Source organism: Gymnogyps californianus, chromosome 1 (assembly GCF_018139145.2).
Source record: "Gymnogyps californianus isolate 813 chromosome 1, ASM1813914v2, whole genome shotgun sequence".
Taxonomy (NCBI): domain Eukaryota; kingdom Metazoa; phylum Chordata; class Aves; order Accipitriformes; family Cathartidae; genus Gymnogyps; species Gymnogyps californianus.
In genome coordinates, this window is record NC_059471.1 from 157,579,140 (window position 1) to 157,597,602 (window position 18,463).

At 36.2% G+C, this 18,463-nt stretch overlaps 1 protein-coding gene across 1 annotated transcript in view; it reads right to left on the reverse strand.

Annotated features, from left to right (window-relative positions):
* Nucleotides 1–1,951: 1,951 nt before the first annotated feature.
* SLC41A2 (solute carrier family 41 member 2) overlaps nucleotides 1,952–18,463 on the reverse strand; it is a 50,320-nt gene continuing 33,808 nt past the window's right edge. Inside the window, exons 8-10 of the mRNA XM_050915099.1 lie at nucleotides 14,864–14,995; nucleotides 13,779–13,927; nucleotides 1,952–4,075 (exon numbers count right to left, since the gene is read on the reverse strand). Coding sequence (XP_050771056.1) covers nucleotides 3,890–4,075; nucleotides 13,779–13,927; nucleotides 14,864–14,995 — 467 coding nt within the window. The 3' untranslated portion in view covers nucleotides 1,952–3,889. The remainder of the gene's footprint in view (nucleotides 4,076–13,778; nucleotides 13,928–14,863; nucleotides 14,996–18,463) is intronic.

Here is an 18,463-nt window from a genome sequence, read left to right on the forward strand (position 1 = left end):
AAAAGAAGAATCCTCCCCTATATCAAACAGCATAATAAAGCTGTGGAACTACCCTGGCTATATAATCACTCTAAAAATAAGCTGGAGTCATTCAGTAACTCACTAGAATGCAAACATCATTTCAAAGCATTACACAGAAAAAGAAAACAAAACACCTATGGTATGAAATGGTTCTGACTCCAAATTTTAAAGCTGCATTTAGTTGTAGTTTAACAAATGAGATTGTCCCCTTTCATGCATGCTCACAGAACAATTGAGACAGTCACAAAATCCTTCAGAATGGCAAAGGATACACATTTCAAATAACCTGCCCCTACTTCTATTTACTCTAGAGATATTTCTAAAGTAGAGAAAAAAAGAGTAGACAGTAAGAATGGCCAAAAAGAGCACTCCAACAGTTACTCAGCATCAGGTTACAGATAGCAGCTCATAAAGGCAAAGCAACTGGAGCTTCTGGCTGGTCTAGCTCATCAGCAGAATGAAAAAGGTACAAGAAGTTGCAGGAGGAGCTGTAAGATCACCTGCAGCTTAAATGAGGTAAATGAGCCAATATGAGCAAGAGTCAAATAAAGAAAATGCTACACACTGACACAAAAGCAAATAGATGTGAATCAGCCCTAGCCCTATATAGGTTAGAAATTATAACGAAAGGCATGAAAGAATCTTCTAGCAGGTGGAGGGGAGGAAAACACTTAATGAATTTTAATGCAAAGAGCGATCATTTTATCTGCAAGATTATGAAATATGGCTGCTTTGATAACAAGAGACAGAGTAACATCTCAGGATGGCCCTTTCAATTGTATGCTTTGAGCAGTACAAAAAGGACACAGTTTGTCTCTAACAGAATTTTTGGTAACATTTCTTACCCACACATACAGTGAAGTAATTGACTATTACTGGGATACGTTTAAAAAAATCAAGTTGGTGGAATACTGTGGAGAGGTTGACTGGACTAGAGTTAAAATTGGTTTAGGGAGTACAGCTTTCGAGCAGATGATAGATTCTCTGGTATCCAAGTACTCTTTCGTGCCTTCTCCCGTATTAACTTCATGGCTGGAATAATATTCCCCCCAAAACTTGCTGGTAAGAGCTTTTTACCTTCATAACACTACGTAGCAGAGTTAGCAAACCCTGTAAGTTTTTAAAATGCCCCTTCCACATAGGAATCAAAGCCCTTTCCACATCATAGATTATTTACTCCTTGCTCTTCCAGATGTCAAGGTTTTCTCTGCTTTATCAATGTCATACTTCTTTCCCCATTCAAACTCCTCTTTAACCATATGTTACTGAGAACATTCTTTTTTTTTTTTCCCCCCTCACTTCCACCATTCCCCAAAGTAGCTCTTTTTCCACCTCTTCCCCAACTCCTTTCAACACAAGTTATATTTTTCTTCCCTTCCTGAAAAAGAAGTTTGGCTATGCCTTTTTATTCTTTTCTCTAAATAACTTCTTTCTGTTTGCTCCTGCCTCTCCTAATGAATGCTGTGTGAATGTTTGCACCTCTTTCTTTCCCACAATATGGATTTTGCTCTTTCAACCATGCAATGAACTTTCCCCCTCTTGAAGTACCAAATTTTCCCATTACACTTTTCCATCACTTATTGTTTCCATGCCCAATTATTCCAGTCTGTCAACATATTTCCCTTTTTCAAATTTTACTGAATTTGTCCCATTTAACATTTCTTCCCCAGTTCCGCGATCTAAACACTCACCCATTTGTCAGCAGACTGTACCAACAGTCGTTGCTTATTTACTGGGAAAATATGTAACACACTAAAGATGCTGTCAGGACTAAATACTACAATGCCTTCACACATCAGATAAGCACAGATCACAAGTATTTCAAGAAATTTTAATTTTTAAGAATCTTGCAATTTGTTTAAAAAGGACCTTAAAATCCAGTAACTTTAATGAGAAAAGTGCTTGAAATGGCAGCTTAGTTGATTCAGATGGCAGTTCTATCAGAATAAAAAAATTTGCACCTACATCTGTACCAAAAATAAATAACCATTATTGAAAAAAAAAATTAAAAATGAGTTATGTCTAGTCCATTTTAAACAATTTAATAGGAGTATTTCCCACAATGCTACATACAAGAAACTATTTTAAATAACATTAATACAAACTAAGAAAAGTCAGAGAACCTGAAGTTAGAAAGATTTCATCTTTCTCTCACATAATAAAAGACATAATACATATAATTCATTCAAACAACTGTATTATCATAACTGTAAGAAAAAGCTTAAATAAAAGCGTTTAAATGAGGGAGCTAAAAGTCAGGCATCTAAATCGATGTGTAGGCACTGAATAGCTGGTTTAATTTTCAGAATTGCAAACACTTTCAAATTCCACAGAGTTTAAGGTGACCGACACCTATAGAAGTCCCAACACCACTTATCCACATAATTTAATTCATCTGAGTAGGTCCATGAAATTAAAAGGGAGGATTTATATGCGTAAATCACATGACTAATGTTTACAGGATTACAACATATGCTGATATATGGATTTAGTTGTCTAATTTAAGTCTCAAAATTTAAAACTTTCAATCACAACATTTAGAATATTTAATTATGCATTTAGGATGTATGCTATAGTCTTTAAAAACATATGCTGTGAGGAACTCCCACTAGATTTTAAAACAGAGCAACTAGTACATTTTTTCAAAGTGGCAACCAGAGTCCTCATGATCAATGTATCATTTGAAATATTGAGGTATACAAAAAAAAAAAAAAAATCATTCAGAAGCAGTCATTTTCCTTATTGACCATATTACTTCCACAGTTTGAAAGCAGAAATCCTGTTAGCAGAGATTTCTGCTTAGAAATGGATGACATAAATAGGTCTAGAATTTTAGAAGTTTATGTAACTTCCTAAGTGCCTAAAAAAGAAGCATAATCTTTTATACCCCAAGTTTTAATCAGGGATCAGTATTTACATTTGGATCAACACCTCTAAATACTTCATTAAAATCAGGATACTGGCCATCACAACACCATTAATATCAGTTAGTTAAACATCTTTTCAGTTGCTAAATGAAAATACACTTTCCAACACAAGTTTTAATCATTCATCCATTATTATTGATCAGGTCAGTGTCACATTATTTGTCTTTACTATGCTCTTGTTCTAATGAATCACAACAGCAAAACAATTAGGTTGCTCTTTTTAGCACAAAGAAAAAGGGCTCAGTCCTGCAGACACTTTTCAAGTGTCTAATTTTATAAATGCTGATGGTCATATTAGTATACATAAAATAAAGCTTGTGACAAAATGTTTAGACAATCAGGGTTCAAATCACCATAACAGTTATTATTGATATCAAGTCTGCAATGGTCAGAGAACTACAGCACTGAAATTGCAAGATAAGAACGTATCATCAACTGATCAGGTAATGTCTATGAAACCGAATTCATTTGAGGTCTACTAACCACTTCCGTGGTAAAATGAAAATACATACCCATTTTATTCCTGGGAGGGAAAGACAAGGCAAGCCACTGATTGGGTCTTACCCTCTTCTTCGTCACCACTGAATGAGCAATTAGAGATTTTTCTGGTTTGCAATACAGGTAAGGAACTGTTCTTTTAAAAGACCAGATCTTTTAAAAATTTAAAACTTGATAAAGGATTGATCTGCCCTTCATTGTGTCTACTCAGATGTTTTCAACTAGCAGCAATCCACCTTGGTTTCAGAGTAAAGGTCTCAAGTATCGTTCTAGTTCCATCCTATTTTTTAAAAAACAAACCAAGCTAAAATCATTAAGGCTGTTTCATATCTGTGTCAACTTGATTTACTTATACCAAATGGAACAATCACTTTGAGGACCTTCAAGTGGAATGATCAGTTTTGTCAATATTCCAGGAAAAGTCATTGTATCCATTCAAATAATTAGTCTCCGACATCGCCATCTCTGTCACCTATAAGCCACAGAAAATGAAAACCTATAGCTAGTAAGGCAGTTCCAAGCAGATCTCCCAGTGCAGTAAGATAAGGGATAGAAAAACTGTCAGGATCTTTTCCTTTTTTCCAGAAGTGGTGCACCATCCAGTCAGCAATCCATAACAGAGTAAACACCTACGCAACACCAAACAAACAAAATCTGTATTATTATCATCACATAAGTTACATTGAAAGGAATTCAACAGCCAACATTATTGTCTCCTTAGTACGCAGCACTATTGTATACAACTGCTTTTGGAAAATATAAATAATTAATATGAATGAATTTCAGACTAAAACTCCCCACAAACAGAGACAGGGACACTTAGCCAACTTCTCTCAGTCTATCACATGCACAGGTAGGAGGAACATATTGAATCATTGATAGCATTCTTCACCCAGACTACACTTGAGGACTTCTGAAAATGGCAAGAAAAGGCAAAAACTCCAACCAAACATGCAACTGCACTTGTCACACAAGATACCACTCTGTACAGCGAGAGCATAAGTGGGGCTTCGAGATCATTCAGAACCGAGTGACTTTGCCCCAGATGAAAACATTCAACCCAGGTGTAACTCTTGTTTCCACAGGTCTAGAACTGACCTGAAATCAGATGTGATATAAAGAATACGAGGTCAGATTAAGAACAGTTTCATCTGGGCTGTATGAACTGCAAAAAATGGCCTAGAAGCTACTTTTATGCCTGATACCAGCTTCAGCCCTTCTGTAATAAGGCACACCTGCAACATATATTATGAAATTGTCACTCCAGGCTGAATTTGTCCCAAAGTAAAAGATTTCATTCCCAACTGTGAATGTCTGAACATTCGAGAGGTTTGATCTTAATACCAAAGGTATGCATAATCATTAATCCATTTTTAGAAAAGAATTCTTTTAATGTTGCACAGCTGTATGACAAGAGATTCTGGTTCAGTGGAATCATGTGGTGTGGCATAGCACAAGATGAATGGAGAAAGGACCCCTAACTGAGCTTCCATTTCTCCTTGTCTCTTCTAAGGAGCTGCTTAAGATGAAATAAACACTGTATTTTATGTATTTTTAGTTGATCAGATCTTAGGAAGGGTAAACTTAAGACAGTTACTACCATAACTCATTTTTTAAAAGACTACTATGTACATTTAAAAGAATATGCAGTATCAAAAGTAGCAAAAGGTACAAAATTCATATTTTATTTAGTAAACGATCAATTACTGGTATCAAAAGTATCTTTATAAATGTATGCACTCATTTATTGACATACTGATAAGATGGTTGCAAGACACTTCTCCACAATACAAAATACAGTAAAATGAATGTCATATAAAAAATTGTGTTGAAAAAGTTTCTCAATTAATCTTTGCTTTGCAAAAGTATATGTTAAAATACAAGCCTGAATTTCTAATTTAAAAAAAAAAAGGGAGGAGTATTTGCTTAATGAAAAATGCATGGCTTATTTATACAAACATATCTTCTGAAAAGGGAACTCTGTAGTCTAAGCTAATTATGCAAGTCCTAGGTGTGCTGACTGGAATCCAAACAAATATATTTAAAACAGATGTTTTCTTTGGAAGACTATCAGATTCTTTGAGTCGGCTCCTTCTTCTAACAGAGACAAAAAGAGGCCTGTTTATAAAAGATACTGTACATTAACATCTCCTACAGGATGTGCACAGAAGACTCTGTAGCGCCACACATCAACAATAGTTATGCATGTTCTATTAGAAGATGAGAGCGTTCGTTCCAAGAATAATTTATAATGCAGTTATATAACACAACCAATTAGACATAACATACACTGTCCAATTTAAATGACAGTATGCACTTTTGGCTCTTAAAAATCATGACATGAAAAAACCTTTCATTTGTCTATGTAATTTCCACCCTGAAATAACTCACTTTTAGACTACTGTGAAAAATGGGTAGTTTGGAAATTAAGTTTTGTGAACCTTCCCAAATAATTATTTTTGCTATATTAACTTACGAGTGCATAACACATAACGCAAATTACAACAAACCTGGCTTCTGTAAGGCTATTAGAAAAAAGTCATAGCATATTATATTAACTGATGCTTGTAACTGTATATGATGGCAGTTGGGATATAGTGCTTACAGAATAAGTTATGAGACTGCAGTTCACCAGCCTTTATTTTGGTGAAGGAATAATGCTATCATCATGCATTTGCATGGCTAGAAACTCACTAACATTTAAGAATTATACAGATCAGTCTTTGGAAATGGTTACTTATTTGGCCACAGTAGTTGGTGTTGCAAGATAGAAGTCAATCAATGTGACTTAAATCTTCAATGAGATTTTGCTTCTTATCAATGTTAAGAGGGGGCAATCAAAGTCATCAATCAACTGTCATTTTTGAAAAAAAAATAAGCAAAAGCCCTACTATGAGTTTGCTGAATTTTTGAAAGTAAGACAATCCTTGAATTTAAAGTGATAAGAGAAGTCACTCACAAAGATCTGACAGATGTAAAAAAAAAAAAGAGAAAAATCATACAAAAGACATTATGAGACTTGTTACTTTCGTGGCACAACACTTCACATTTTCTGGGATTTATCAGTGACCTATACTTATTTCAGCAAAATGGCGCAGATGGCATAGCAGTACAAATACTGTGTACTTCTGCTCTGCACTCTGCAGAAGAAAGCCTTCCTACTTCAAATTGAAAACCAGCTGGTTTTGAGGGAAAAAATAAAGGGACCAACATTACAGAAAAGCCTAATAAAATAGTACAAAAATTATCTGTTTAGCGTGAAATGCTGTAGAAAAGTGATAAGAAAAGCTTGTAAATATATGCAGAACTGTTCAGGATGTGAACTAGTATTTTAAAATTATTTAATATACAGATGAAGAGAACAATTAAGTGTTTTCTGCAAAAAAGGAGATGAGTAGTAGTAGAATTATGAAACAGAGCCCTAGGAATTCTTCCAGACTGAAGAAAGAAATAACTGCAAGGTTTAAGAAAGGTAAAAAATAACTAAATATCTATATACATAAAAAGGTCCGTCTAAGAAAAGGGAGACACTCTATAGTCACTGATCAAGGAAAAAAGCCCAGAGCCAGGATTGCAAAAATACAGGCAAAATTCCAGATGTTTTGATATCATAAAAAGGAAGATCATGCTACATTATTACTCTTCTGGAAAAAATTACAATCAAAATTGAGGAAAATGAAACTAAAGACATCATCAGTTTTAGACTGTATTTCTAAAATGACCTATTGGTCACATTGTCAAAAAGGGTCCTCAGAAGACAGAAGCAGCAGAATATAGCAATAAGAATGAGAGGGAGGGAGGGAGGGAAAGAGCGAGAGTAAAGTCTTTATCAAACCCTAATGATGAAGAATCTGAAAATAAGGAGTATAAGTACACATATCATTTTGTACAGCAAAGGACAGAAATAGAGAGTAATTCTCGATATTGAACTTTGATTCAAATTATGAATATCAGATTGGAACTGAAATTGAATATGAATGGTTAAATAAGAGTGAGCCTCACTATTTAAAGCACAAATCTTATGATTGCAAGACTAGAAATGGGAACATTATACACTACAAAGTAGTTTTTTCCCTTTGTTATTGGGCACGAAATTTACTTTCATTCTTTGCAGGTCTTTAGATACAAATAACAAGTTTAGCTAAAGAAAAGTTATTTTTGTCTTTTGCATGTAGTAAGGACCCCTGAAAGCTATCTGCATTTTCTCATGTAATTAATTTCTCATGATTTCTGAAACAGGAAAAGAATGAAACTCTATTATTTAAAAAAAAATACATAACTCCCTCCAAACATTCTCAATACTGTCTAAGCTTCCTATAGCCTAATCGATACGTTACAGGATGCTATAGTATTTTTATTGTTTCCTTCATCTGGGATGACCACATTTCATCAGTGAATGCATATCAAATTCACAGTGATAAGAAGTATAACAGTATAACATTCACATGCATAATATTTGTAAAGCGGATTTGAATCTTTAATGTTTATATTAGTTTATACGTTAGTTGCTGTGATTAGTGAATTCCAACACCAAACTGGAAAGAGAAAGTTTAGGTTATATATTTGCATATGCTTTTTCACATGGGCATTATAAAAATTCAACTATAAGTTTAGTATGTAGAACCGAGAGCTTTTAGCAGTTTATTTAGCATGCCTTGGACAGGGTATCCTGCATGTTGCTAGTACTGCTGATTCATCTTAAATTGTTTCCATGTGAAGGTGCATTACAAAATAGTTTCATTCTGTTACTTTAGACAGGAAACACAGATGCAAATAAACTGTGGTAACCTCTTTTCCAATGTATTTTAATTCTCCTTTACTCTCAAACTTATACTGACTCAAAATTCACCTATAATGTAACTATGACAAGATCTGGTAATTACTGCACAAGAACTCTTACAAATCTATGAAATTCAAAGGTAAGTGTATTTTTTTTTTAATTATGAGTGAAACCCCCCAATTAAGGATCTCTAAAGACTACTGTGTCCTGACTCTGACATCACTCTCACCAGATTTATGGTGTAGGTCATCTAGTGCTTTTGACCCTTCACTAAGTTAATTTTTAAATTATATATTACATTTCTCAGATTTTAAATGGCTTTTGATGTCTTCATGTGAAACTAAGTAGTAACTGTAAAGCACTCGTAATAGATTTACACTGAACTTACTTGCTGAATTTCCATTGTCTACAGCCAGAATTCTGCAGTCAGTGAATTCTCAGAGTAGGGTCTACATCTATTTTTCAAAAGAAATTTTTCTCCACTGTCTTCTCAGGTAGCATATGTGGTGTGTATCGTGTCCAGGGGAAACAAGTCACTATTTCCTCCAAACATACAGAGATTTCCTTCAATGTCTGGCTGCAAAGAAACCACTGAACAGCAAGTTCTTTCTTGCTGCTGTTGTTTGTGTTGTAGCTAAGTGGTATTAGCTACGCTACGGTATCGAAGCACCCAGACAGCACAGCATACATTTATGTAAGACTAAAACCTCATCTGAGTAAAAAAGAGGATACTATTTTAACTGAAGTCGTTTCTAAATCAATTTGACTATATTGATGTAATTTTGTGGGAAAGAACTTTCTTTTATTCCATAGTTTGAATCCAAATTCCTCAGACTGTCTTCTTCATTTCCTTGTAGCTTTGCCAGACACCCTGGTTTGACCAAGACAATCCTAATTTCAGGCTGTTTGTCAGCCGTCTGAATGAGGAGTGCAACCCAGACCATTAAGTGTTCAGGTATGCTCAACCTGCACTAGCTGTAGCACAACTCAGTGGGTCATGCTACATACATTAGCACTTTGAGCTCAGCCTTCTGGAGGCAAAAATGATATATCCCTGCTAATGACTTGGTAGGAGCCAAGCTTCTACCACAGACAGCAACATGCCTGGAAGTGAAAGAGCGGGTGATACCCACATTCAGATCCCAATGAATCTGGTAAGTCTGCTTCTCATGCTGCAATGAGAAAGCACTGAATGTGCAGAACTGTCCAGGTTTGGACCTTAGTTTCCATATTTCCTGGAATCATGTACTCTCTTTAGCAGTTTTATGCTCTACATTTCAGAAGTAACCTTTCCTATTAGAAAAAGCAGTATTTAAAATGCATCAGTATTTTCTCTATAAACACAACCTTCCTTATTTCTCTATAATGTACAGTATTCCCCATGAGTTCTTTTTCCACATTGAAGAGGCCCATACCATCATTAGAATCCTCAAACTAGTGAGGAAATCTAAGACATTTTTGATGTGAGCAGGAAGTCATTATGAGCACTCCTGAATTCTTGGTTTTCTGTTGCCCCAAACAGCGCTGAAGCACTGAAAAAGTTACTTCACAGCAGTAGACATCTGACCTTCATTGGATAAGAAGGACTGCATTTTGGAATTACTTATTTGCTTGGTAATAGCTCTGGGAATCTCCTATTGTTTGTTTATTCCCCGAGTCTTTAACATAACTGTGTGCTCAGATTTGGTTAGGAGGTGTGAAAATTCCTTAGAGGGCGTTTTACTGGCTCAGTGAGAACACGCAGAACAGAGGCCGCCTTTGAATGCTCAGAGCCGTGTGCCACGACTGATGGCTTGGCAATTCCAGTGCTGCTCTCATTCTACTGCAGGTTGACAAGACAGAGGATGAAACTTTGCTCAGTGCTAGCCTCATACAGTTAAAAAATACTCGTGCCTTTGTGAGGTATAAGAGGAGGACTGTTTTTCAATTAATATATTCTTTGTTGGTCAAACGCCAGACTGTAACTGCATGTAGCATACTGGTATGTGCTTGTGTGTGACTTGTTTTTGTAAAATTTTCAAGAAAAGAGTATTCCTCTTAAATAGAGGCCACTCACCAAATCCAAAACACATTTAAAATCAATATACTGGTTTTCATTAATGCACATTGGCTTGCCCAGATACTGTACACTGCATTATGTGAAGTACCCTACGTACCTACAGGGTATACCTTCCTCATAATACTTTTTTTTGTATTTTCCTCTGGTGCTGCCATTCATAAACACAGAACAGACTCTTCACTACAAAGCTAATTCAGACCTTTTGAACTCAAGCCTAAAAGTTCTAGTTGAATGCAGATTAATATAAATATTTGTGCAGTTTTCCCCACCTTTATGAAAATGTAATTGTGAAATCCTAGCCCCACTAAATTTAAAGGGAGTATAGCCTGGGATTTCAATAGAACCAATTTATAAATTTAATTGAAGAACATTTCAAGAATATGTATTTAAAGAACCAGAAACAACTGTACTATTAAAGATAGGTAAATTAAAATAAAAGAAAATAAAAACACTTTCTGGGTCTTCCTAAGTCTAGAAACCAGAACTGTTTTGTTCATAGAGCATCAGAGAGAATGCAGATCATAATACTGGCTACTCATATTATTTAAAATATCTTAATTTAATGATTTTTAGAAACAACTACATATTCAGTGAAACTGTACTTTGTTTTACCACATAGCATATTTTTGGTCAATAATAACTAAATCATACTATTGCTAATGTACATCATGTCATATTAATTACTTATTTCCCATAAATATTTCTATTAAATGACATGCTGGGAAGAGAATATCTAAGAACAGGCAGGAGAAGAAAGAAAAAAAGCTGGTCGGCATGGGTGGTGAAAAAAACAAAAATCAAACAACGAAAGTATCATCAGAACTGGATGAAATTAACTATCTGATTGGAACTTCAGTAATACCTCCTCAAACACAGGACTGACCATAATTAACTCTTACCTTTGGGAATCACTATGTTCTATTAAATTATCATCTACCACCTCAAACATAAAAGGTATAGCCTGCAAGCAGGCTTGTAATTTTTGACATCCATTTTCACATGCCTTCCATGCAAAGTGAAAATAAACGCAAAGTCCAATATATTACAAAGGCCTAGAATGCAGATCTCTCACTGCTCAAAAGACTGTCAATGGATTTGTTTTGTTGATAATTGAAATGACAATAATTAGCTGTGAGGCTTTTCAGTTTTACAGCAGAACTGGAAAAGCTCTCATTGGGAGGACAAAAATATAAAAGAATTCTGGAAAAATTAGATAGTAGATGTCAGCTTATGCCAAAAGAAATGGCAGCTTGAAAACTGTTCTTTACTATATCCAGGTGCATAGATGATGTCACTGAAAAAAGGGAAGAGGAATGAGTACAAATATTTAAGTGCTTTCCTTGAGAAAGGAGAAACTTAAAAGCACACAACTGCAGTACGGAAGTGCTTCAGACTGACAGGTAAATAAAATATGTTCAAGATTGAAGGTTTAAAGCAAGAATCGTCTCTCTGAAAATTTTAAATTCTTCTAATTAGAGGTATGCAAAACTACAATAATCACTACTAGAAAAATACCAGAATAATTAAAATGGGGAAAAGAATCTATTAAATATTTTCAGAAGGTGTTAAAAAACATGGGGTTCCAAATTGTAAATCTGTCAAGGCCCACGAGAAGTTATAGTGTGCAATACTGTTACTCAGTTTCAAAGTAAACACATCTCAAACTGCCTGTAATGGCTAAAGACAGAAGATAAAGAGGAAAAAATCACCTATAAAATGGAGTGGGGAAAAAAGAAAAAAAGCTATACGTCTGCTTTATAGGTGAAAAATCAAGAAAATCATGTGTGGCCTTACAGACTGCAATGGAGATGCATAACTGCAAAACTGAATACTCTAATCAGACCCTGAATTTCTAAAAATCAACTTTACACATGTATATGTGCCAATGCTGGGTCTGAATTATTGTGTGATCTGAAAGTCCTGCCCTAATGCCTTAACTTGGTTTTCAGCTGAACCTCTGCATTTCTCACATCTTACCCTATCCTTTGCTGTTGAGGAAAAGGTTTGTATCCCTAAACATATTATGATTGCATATATGTGCAATCCATACATCCATCCTCCTCTGTGATCAGGAGGACTGTATGGATTTCATATGGATTTATGAATTCAGGTTGATTCCCATGTGAAATCTCTGAAGTCCAATAATGGCTGAAATCACACTGCAGTCTTACCTTCAGCAAAGGCATTAACAGGGATTCTTTCCCCAGCCTGTTTTTGTTAAGCTTATAGGAACTTAGTATCACTGAATGAGCTGAGGCTTAGAAAAACTTGACTGAAATGGGCCAAAGGATTCAAAAGTTACTAGAAAGGACAGACAGACAGAACAGACAGAGTGAAGGAATAGCATAATTTCCTCAGGAAAACACATTATAAAACAAGTGATAAGGCTGGAAACTAGGAATATTACGTGAGAGGAAAATGAAAACTAATTTATAACTTTTACTATGACATTCTCACTTGCACAGGTTGGAATGTTACCAGTTATATTCTACCAAAAAAGTATAGAATTCTCATATGAAGTTAAAATAGTAACAGTTTTCAAAACCTATCTTTATTGAAACAGTAGTGTGATAAACACAGAAAGACAATTCAGAGCATTAAAAATTATAATTTTTATTAAGGATTGACTGATGATAATGTTGTTTGTATTTTAAAACTAAATTGGTCCCATTTTTAGAAGGCGTATGTATATTTAACTTATTGATATTTCAACTGTATTTTTATTGTGTAACATGAACAGTCAATTTTTGTTTTTAAGGCACAATGAAACTTCATAGTTAATTCAGCCAGGTTTTAGCTAAAAATTGGCTGTGGATTTAATAAAAACCATTTCATTTTGTATTACTGATTTCTCTAAGTGAAATTATTTCACCTTAAGACATTGTTATTTCAAAAGGCATCTTTCAAGATCTGTCCTTGCTGGGTGTGAACAGGCCACTAGGTAAGACCAGCCAAAATAATGTAACAATGTTTGACAATTAATGCAATTACAATTTCTTGTACAGTGATTGCTGTCAGAGTAATTTCAACTTTATTAAGAATGCACCAAGCAAGCCATAACATTCTCATCTACTGCATATTTGACTGTTAACTAAAACAGTAATGTGAATCACTTCAGGAGATTTCTTTGAGAGTTTCCTTGACGTATTCATTATTCATAAATGCTACTTTTCCTTCTCTCCATCTCCCCTCTAGTTGATTAAAATGATGGGGGTTTTAGATGCAATGGTTCCAAGAAGCATGTGAAAGAGAAAGCACAAGATGCATGACTGGGAAATAATGCAGTCAAGTGTCTTCTGAAAAGCACTCACAATACAGATACACCTGTGTAAGCTGTATACATGTGGAGACAGTTACTTCAAAACTGTGCTGAAAGCCTATATTAACCCATACCTTCTTGTACTATTCATGAGATTTCAGAAATCAGATAAAACATTATTTTCTTCAAGAACTTGATTTTATACAAGCATTTTCAAGTTGTACTTCTTCTTACCTGTAGCAGAGCTGCAAACAAATATACTGCTATAAAGATAGGAGTTAAGGAAGTGTGGCCGCTTTTCATTAAGTGGATAGTGTACAAGAAAATCAGGTGTCCAGGAATCACCAAAAGAAGCAGAACTTGGGCTGATTTGTTATTTACTCCTACAATAAAAAAATCCAAAATTCAGTTAAGCTCTTCAATTACTATATCAGATTTCTATTAATTCTAATATAAAGAGCAGTTTTGGAATTCCACAGCATTGACTATGGTGGAACAGCAGGCATTATTTTCTGCTAAAAGACTCCTTGAGGATTTTCACAGGGGGGAAAAAAGCCACCTCTAGTGTCTGCCAGAAAATTTAAGCAGGGCCCTTCCAGAAGAGGGTGCAAACTGTCTGCTTTCCTTCTGTACTCATGTAATACCATCTACTTTTTTGGAGCTGCAGTGACCTCCTAAAGCCTTCCTAGGAAAGAGGATGTTTTGGACACCATATTCAAGACATCCTCAAAAGTACCTTATATTTCTAAAAAGTAATCCCACATTTACCACTCTCTCATCTGTTCCAATTCATTTCATAAATATGAAAGTGTAATACATGCTGTTGACACATCACATTTCACCACAGTTACCACATTATACGGAAAGGGAGCAATACAGTGGAGGAATAAGCTGTGAAGCAAGAATCTAGAAAGAAAATAGGAAATGGAAAGCAGGAACTTGGCTTAGTAATAATCTTAGATATAAAGTTTGGTCCTAACAGGAGATTGTTTTGAACTTCTGGAGTTAAGTGACAAAGGTTAGGAGCAGGTAAACAAGCTATGGAAAGATGACGGTTGAAATCCTTCTGAGTGGGTACCATAGCATCCTGCCTCATCAGTCCCTATCTTCGACCCCTCTACGCATCGCCTCCTGCAGGGAGTTCCTTGTGATTCTGACAGGCAAACAGCTCCAGGCAAAGGAAACTGCCAAGCCTCTGCTGCCTTTGAACTGCATACAAGTTCAGTTTGTTGCCTGTACTGGTGGTACAGTCTGGCATACAGGGGGAAAAAGAGGAGACATGAGACAGTAGTTTTAACAATTAACTGACTAATACATACCTGTACCATAATAGGTTCTGCATGGATAATAGCAACCCTTGGCTTCTTCTGGCAGCTCTCCAGGAATGCTATGTAAATGGAGGTAGGTAGAAATTCTGCTAGCTTGAATAGCTACTAGATTACCACCAATACCTGAAATACAAAAGGGAACAAGTGGTAAATTTTCAACTATTTTTTTCCTCTAGTAGGCAATATTTTTGCAAATTTACCAACTTCCTCTATGTTTACCACAGTCCTCTACATACAAAAGTCAAAAAGAGAAACATCTTTAGAATGTATATTAGTTATAGACAGGCTAGCACCAAGCATTAAAGCAAGTCAAAAAACTTGGGCTACAATTTGGTGTATCACTGGATATTTGCAATATCCAAATTGGAAATTTGGATATATGGAGATCAGTTTTAATTCATGATAAGTGCAAAAGATTCCTCCAAAAGGTTCAGTCTGATGCCTTCTTATAGGTGAAGCTCCCTTTTATTGCTCCCTCTTCTTTGGAAATCCTTCTTGGAACAACAGAAGTACTACATAGTTGTGCCACTGCTGGATTACCTTCCTAGGTCAGTATTGCTGGCAAGTATAAATAATGCAAAACAGATGCACTCGCTACCACAAGCATAAATGCAGATTTCACACACAGAATCATAGGGCTGGAAAAGACTTCAAGAGCTAATCTATCCATTCCCCTTTGCCACAAAGCAGGATTAACTATAATCTTCTGCCATTCATAATTCAGGCTGAAAGGACAAGACAAGTGTCTGAATAACTGATTTTTAAAAGAATGGTAGTGATGGAGATTCTACTTTCTCCATGACAACTGCTGAAATACTTCCCATTAGAAAAAGATTTCTATGAAACAAACCACCCTAGGATGCGAAGAGCGGCTGGCATTGTTACAAGGCCACTGGCTGTAATCTTTGAAAAGTCGTGGAGATCAGGGGATATCCCTGACAACTGGAAGAGCGCAAATGTCACACCCATCTTCAGCAAAGCATTTGACAGTTTCCCACAGCTTCCTCCTAGACAAACTGGCAAGTTACAGACTGCGAGATGGGTAGGAAATTGGCTAAAAGGTCATACTCAGAGGGTGGTGATCAATGTTTTTTAGAGGAGGCTGGCAGCCTGTCACAGGTGGGGTCCCCCAGGGATTGATACTGGGCCCCACACTGTTGAACATCTTCATAAATTACCTGGATGATGGGACTGAAAGCACCCTCACCAAGTTTGCTGATGACACTAAACTGAGTAGTGAGTTGGACACGTCAGAAGGGAGAGCCATCTTACAGAGAGACCTGGACAGGCTGGAAGAGTATGAAGTTTAACAAAGACAAGTGCAAAGTCCTGCACCTGGGACGACATAACGAAAGAGCCCAGTACAGGCTAGGATCTGTGTGGCTGGGGAGCACCTTGCTGAAATGGACCTGGGGATCCTGGTGGACGAGATGAACATGAATTAGCAGTGCACCGCTGCAGCAACGAAGGCACTGCTAGCAGAGATAGAGACGTGATCATCCCGCTCTACTCAACGCTTGTCAGGCCACACCTGGAGTATTGTGTCCAGTTCTGGTCCCCACAATTCAAGAAAGATGTGGACAGACTAGAAAAGGTTGAAAGGAGGGCCATGAAGATGATCAAAGGGCTGGAGAACCCGCTTTATAAGGAAAGACTGAAGGAGTTAGGTCTTTTGTCCCTGGAGAAGAGAAGGCTCAGGGGAGACCTCATCACAGTTTTCCATTACTTGAAGGGCAGCTACAAAGAGGATGGAGGCTCTCTTTTCACAAGGAGCCACATGGAGAGGACACGGGGCAATGGGTACAAGTTGCACCAGAAGAGCTTTCATCTCAATATAAGAAAGAAATTTTTTACAGTGAGAACAATCACTCATTGGAACAACCACCTTAGGGACATGGTGGAATCCCCTTCACTGGAAGTTTTCAAGACGTGACTGGACAGGGTGCTAGCTAATCTCATCCAGGCTCCCTTTCCCACAAAAGGTTGGACCAGATGATCTTTGGAGGTTCCTTCCAACCTAGGCTGTTCTATGTTCTATGAATTTTTACTTCAGTGAATAGAAAACTAAACCAACTTGTTATATCTACATTACAGAATGCAGTGGCACTAGCATAAAATTCTCCTATTGTTATTATACTCTAGAGTTGTCTACTTGCATATCAAGCACATGCTTTCCCCACCCCACCCCCAGATGCTTTACATAGCAATGGGTTGCTCTGAAAAGATACGATTAGGCAGAAGTAATGCAAATCTTGTCCCCACTTCAGAAAGAGAAAGCCCTTGTTTATTGTAGTTGAATTGATTTGTTTGCCTGATGCTTAGGGCTTTGTTTGGTTGCAGAACAAATATCTGTGGTCACCAGACGACACTATTTGCCAAATCCTTTTGGTGCCTATGCAATGGTTAGGACAAACATCTAATACTACAAACTCAAAGAAGATTTCCTGCCTCACCGCTGCTTAAAGACAGTTAATGGCTGAACCTAACAAGGAAGTAGGACTTTTAAGCAAAAAGCTTCAAATACAAATCAGGAAATGAGGTATTAGAAAAAATCATGGAGTTGGCAGAAAGGACTGTTCATCAAACTTACCTGCATCTTCCCAGTCAGGAGATATAGGGACAAAATATGAACTACCAAAAGGTTGAGTCAGTGTTTGCAAAGGAAATTAAAATAACAGTAGCTTTTTTCCAATGAACTACAGAGAAGTAAAATAAGGGATTTATCTAAACTACAAAAGAGGTTTAAACAGATTAAACCCAATCTAAGTAGGGTCCAAAGTCTGTCCTTTGATGGAGAACAATAAGTTTGAGACTTCTGACTAATGAGAATAAGGTATGGAAAGGGAAGCAGAACTAAAATTAAGGATCAATGCACTACATTTGGATGGGGATCAGATAATTTCTGTGACCAAATTACGAAAAAGCTGTTACGTAAAACTGCTTCTTAATAAAGCTACAAAGCTGGGGATTGTGCCATATGACTACAAAATATGAAACAGTTTCTGCTTAAAAAAGAGGGGATAAAAGCAATCTGGGTAATTGCAAGCAGGCTAACAACTGCAATAACTGATATATTCAAAACAATATTAAAAGAAAAAAACTACTAAACTCTTCTCTCACTATCCATATCTCTTATAGCACTATGAGAAGAAATAAAAGATAGAAGTAAATAGGGCTGTTTTTCAAGGTATGTTTTGAGGTTAGTAGCAATGCAACTGTAAACCACGTTGGCACAAAACCCCCTAGATTTCAAGTATTTCCTAAGCTGTATGCAATTTCCTCTTCTGACTGATAATTATCTGCTTCAACAAATTCAGACAATCAGAAATATGACAGATGATCTGGACCTCTTTCCCTAATTAATAACAAGGGAAACAGAGTGAGAGAAAAGAATTAAGGAAAATGGAAATTTGCCCATTTGAAATGGCAATAAAAAAACTGTCTGGACAACAGAGACATGTACAAGTCTATGAAAGAAGGTATAAGATTGGTTGTCAATCCTTTGATGGATAGCTATTAATCACAAATCTTTTTACTTTTATAACCATCGTTTAGAGAAAGTATGCCCCAAGCCCTATTGTGCATGTAGAT